The 5,000-nt window shown below is 34.8% G+C and overlaps 1 protein-coding gene across 1 annotated transcript in view; it reads left to right on the plus strand.

The window, feature by feature from the left end:
* The window catches only part of LOC121296591 (dynein heavy chain 9, axonemal-like), a 117,402-nt gene that overhangs the window by 3,021 nt on the left and 109,381 nt on the right, over positions 1-5,000 (plus strand). The window contains exons 4-9 of the mRNA XM_041222301.1: positions 60-190; positions 718-929; positions 1,435-1,668; positions 3,396-3,563; positions 4,227-4,343; positions 4,936-5,000. The exon at positions 4,936-5,000 is cut by the window's right edge and continues 86 nt beyond it. Coding sequence (XP_041078235.1) covers positions 60-190; positions 718-929; positions 1,435-1,668; positions 3,396-3,563; positions 4,227-4,343; positions 4,936-5,000 — 927 coding nt within the window. The remainder of the gene's footprint in view (positions 1-59; positions 191-717; positions 930-1,434; positions 1,669-3,395; positions 3,564-4,226; positions 4,344-4,935) is intronic.

The following is a 5,000-nucleotide window of genomic DNA, read 5'->3' on the forward strand; positions in this document are numbered from 1 at the left end:
TATTTGTTTTTTGTGATTCTAATTCTTTGCCGCTACTACCAAGAGTATATATTTTTTAGATATGCTGACCTGGACTGTATTTATGACCAGCTGCGCTCCACAAAGGTAGCAAAGATGGGTCAGCTGTTGGAAAGAATGGATAGCAGCTATTACCCAGCATTCAAAACCATGTTCCAGGATGTAGTTGCCGGTGAGTTTTGCTTCAAGCACAATGCTACCAATCAGGTCAAGAGTTTTCCAAATATCTAGAGCCTCGCTTATCCAAATGTGGTGAAACATTTGGATAAGCGTTTTATTTATTTTTCAATACACAGCAGTGCTCTAGAGATGGTGCATGTGCTTATCAATATAAAGACACATATGTAACACAGGCCATATCAACCAACTTAATTTTTATATTAGTGCCAGGACTGAGAGACTTGTACAGTATTATAAAAACACAGTATTTTAGAAACTATTGTAAGAACCCATCAAAACGATTGCAAAGATCATACAAATGAAAGGGCACAGTAAAAAAAAAAAAGAAAGGAAAATGCAATTGACTTTACTTACTCTTTAAATGACAGATTATCCTTTAGTTTTGAGCTTACTGAATTGCCCCTATTAATGTATAACATGGGAATTTACCCACAGTGAAGAATCAAGCCCTTTGAGACATTGGAAAGGGGCTATCTTTGTAAATTATTATTTTTTTTTATTATTTTTTTTTTTTTGCAGGACTAACAGAAGCCAGTGACATAAACATGCACTTAAAGCCTCTACAGCGGCATTTTGATGATATTGAGAACGTGGAGTTCAATGAAGCCAAGCCTATGATTGGGCCACTGATGCACGTGGTGTGTCTAGTGTGGGCAAACTCTAAATACTACAACACTCCATCCAGAATCATAGTGCTGCTCCAGGAGACCTGCAACCTTTTAATACAACAGGTAGTTCAGAACCGTTTTAGGCTTTCAAGTTTAAACTGGACCTGGGAATGCACCTAGGACAGGTGCCACTAAGAAATCTGGTCATGCCTTTGTGTTGCATGGCAAAAATACATGTTTAATTGATATTACATTTGTTAAGGTTTAGTGACATGGTATTAGACAGAAAATTGATGTGCACTAGACTTTCATAGCAATGTCGCACATACATTTGAAATGATCCTTTACTAATTTACATAAATGCGGTATAATGAAACTTTTAAACTAAACTATGCGTGATGTGAAGCATTTGACTTCTAAAATAAAATGTGCTCTGTGCTTGTATCTGAACTCTTGGACAGCTATGTAAACATTCATTTGGAATATAATACTGATATAAAATATCTACTCTGTTGGGTTTATTGCCTATATAAAACTGTACATTGGCAATGGCTAGATGATATTTCTGCATACAGTCTCATTTGGATTGTAAAACATGAATGTTAATGTATTTTCCATGCTTTGGCAGGCCCGTGCCTATCTGAACCCAGAGGATATTCTGAAAGGTGAAATTCAGGAGAGTTTGAACAAGGTGCTCCAGACACTGGATATCCTGCAGCTCTTCAGACAAACGTATGAAGAAAACAGAGGAAGTCTGGGCAAATATTACAAGCACGGAGAGGAAGTGAGAGAGTGGGATTTCAGCTCTGTGATGGTCTTCGCTGGGATGGACTGCTTCCTTACAAGGGTGGAGACACTTCAGGTAAGACCTGCATGCTGCAAACACAATCAGTAATTAACAAATTATGTTTAGATACTAGAATAAAGCAACCATGTAAGTTCCAAGTTTTTTTTTTCTTTTTTTTTTTATTGGTAGTGTTTGAACATTGGAAATTGGCGTGTTAATGTATCGCTGGTATGGCTATTTTATTCTGCATCCCATGACTACACCTTTTTAATATTATTTGTGTTAAATGTCATTGTCTGTTTATTTTAGTATAAACATACTATCAGTGGCAATGCATTGTTGTTAGACATTGTATTATACCATGGTTCATTTGAATAAAGTACCTACAGTTCTGCTATGGTTGATATGCTGTCATGAGTTTATTGACCTGCAATAACGAGTAGAGTTCCTTATTTATATAAGGGCTAAATTCTCCCCAGCAGCAATAATTTACAATATTTTGAATAGCAATAGCTTTTTAATAAATAAAGCAGTCTTTATTGTTATCAGTATATTGCACATAAATGTTTGGTAGCAGTTAGTCCTGATTTAGCAAACAAGCTTATCAGGGTAATAGTTGTGCAGATATTATTGATATTAATGTTTGAGGCTTTGTGTGTTTTTATTTTGAACAAATTTTAGATTAAGATTGTTTTAAACTATACTAGAAGGGATTATGTAGTTTGCATACATATTTAGAACATTGTTTTTAATAATTGTATCATAAGCATTGTTCTCATAAGTACATTATCCACAGTACAATTGTAGCTGTATGGATGTAAATACATTAAGTACAATTAAATAAAGAAGCACTTTAGTAAAACATTATCTTAATTACATTTTGCAAATATATTGATTGTTACAAGTTACCAATACTGTATGAATTCATTGTTTAATTTACCATGAACCGTGCTGAAATAATCTGCACATATTAAGCATGCATTTCAAAGAAATAGCATCACACACTATTTAATATTGTTCTGTGACAAGAGTAAGCTACAAAGCCTGTGCCTCCACTGGTAATTTGCTGGTAATCCTTAAAAAGATTGTAGCAAAAAATTAATTCAATAAATCTTACCTGCTGTGCACTGCCATTCGTTCTGTACATTTCAGCACATGTATTTTTATTATAAACCGCAATATCTATTACTACACTATGGTATAGAAATCTCTGTTTGCAATCCATGCTTTCAGATGGTATTGCACTTCTTTGGTCATTTCACCTTCAACGGCTTCTTTCCTGTCATTAACCAATCAGCTTCTTACTTGATTGACTGACACTATAAGATGTGTTTCTTCAAAGCTGCACATTTGAGTGTAGTTACTGGAAGTGCAAAACGATAAGATTTATGGGATCATTCTTTAAGCTATAGTCCATTCAAAGTGCCATGTTTTTTAAATCAACATTTCATCTTTACAGAATAGTGGACTGCTTTTTAAAATGTGAATGTCCTAAATCTATATTCTGTAAGACTGTCTACCTATACTTGAAATGGAAGCACCACAGGTATACAAGTGCCTACAATTTTATCTTCATTGCAGCAAAGTGAAGCAGTTTGCTCCACGCAATGGTTTTCTCATTAAAACTTCTCATTGCTAAGATGAACAAACAGAGTCTGTTGCTACGGGACACTGGTTTCCTTGAGTGTGTGAAGCTCAAAAAGTATTAGTGTTGCTATGAAACTGATCTCAGGCCCCTAGTACAGAATGGAAATGAGCTCTTACTGTTGCAAAGTGCTTTCAAATGAATCTGTCCTTTGTAGGATCTCTTGGTAACTGCTCTGGATATGATTAAACTGGAAAAGATTGAATTTGGAGGCATCCGAGGGAAGGTTCTTAGTCAGCAGGTCCTGAGTATGTATGAAGAGTTTCAGGAAATCTACAAAGTGTTCACGGAGCGCACTTATGACTGCCTGGATACCACTAACATGGTGGGTTAGTCAAGTTTTTCTTTTCTTTTTTTCAAATTAAGATAATGTCGACTGTTCCTTACATTTGCTGTCAATTTTATCACTGTAGTTTAGTTTTTAACTGGAAAAATATTTCCAGTTTGGCCTGTCCTGTATTTCATGGTATTTAAAGGAGGATTGCATCTACTTTATTTTCTACAAAACTCCAACAATAAGCAGACCTAAGAGACTCTTAAGTTAAAACAAAACCACATAAGTACTCCTTACAAAACTGTTTTCTCATAAAATGGTACAAATTGGTGTAATGATAAATAAAAATTAAAATCTCATACCCAGTCAATTTCCTACTAATTAAAGTACAGTAGCTGTCATTGAACTACACTTTTTTAACTTTTTATTGTGTTACAGTAATTTAGGGCACGCCTGGCTATTGTAATATCCCACTTGTCCAAAAGGCTGTTGATGTTAATGGAATATAATGAATTTACATGCCAAATTATGTTTGGTCAAGGAGACTTAATCCTTTCCAAATCCTTTTGCCACCCCACAGTTGAGTCAAAGCTGTTTGTACAATACCGCACTGTATTCTACTGGGAGAAAAACAGGTGTAAGCTAATTACAATAAGTGATGTGAAATTCCTCTTTGAGATTTATTAACTCCCTCTTGCTTTCCTGGCTTTTTAGGAATTTGAAAAAGACGTTTCTGACTTTAAGCTGAAAGTAGAAGACATTGACAGACGCCTGGGAACAGTTTTCAACCAGGCATTTGAAGATGCATCTGGCTTGGAGCATGCCTTCAAGGTTAGTATTTGTTACCATTGATGAGAGTGTCTGTGTGATAGCTGTGCTGATAACAGAGCTATCAAAATCCTTACACATTAAGTTCTGTTTTGGATGATGCAAAACTATTGAACAAATACCGCCTTCTAGTCACAGCAGCTATTGTTTTAGTCATGCAGTAATGTAATTGTTTGAGTCATGTATCAAATAGTTGTCCATAGTAGGACATCAATTCACAATCATTTCAGCTTTATTTCTACTTCCCAGATAGGTAACGCAGTTTTCTGTAGTTTTGTGACATTGATAAGTTACAGAACACTGTGAAGTTTGGAAAAAATCTAATGACTGATATGCTTATTTAAATTATTTATTCTACTTAAAATAGCATATATAATTAATGTATGCAAATCATGTGAATATACATTTTACCAGACATTCAGTAGCATATTATTTTTCACTATAACTTCAGAAATATTTTATTTGCGTGTTCGGGGATGACAGAAATATGAAATGTGAAATGAATAAAATAATAATTTTAGAATGTTCTACAAGGGTTAACTACACATCGATAAGAACTGTATTTTCACTTGGGACCTTTTTTGTTTGTTTGTAGTTGCTGGACATGTTTGGCAGCCTGCTTGAACGACCATTGATTGCAGCAGATGCTCACAACAAATA

The sequence above is a fragment of the Polyodon spathula genome, chromosome 21 (genome assembly GCF_017654505.1).
Source record: "Polyodon spathula isolate WHYD16114869_AA chromosome 21, ASM1765450v1, whole genome shotgun sequence".
Classification (NCBI taxonomy): domain Eukaryota; kingdom Metazoa; phylum Chordata; class Actinopteri; order Acipenseriformes; family Polyodontidae; genus Polyodon; species Polyodon spathula.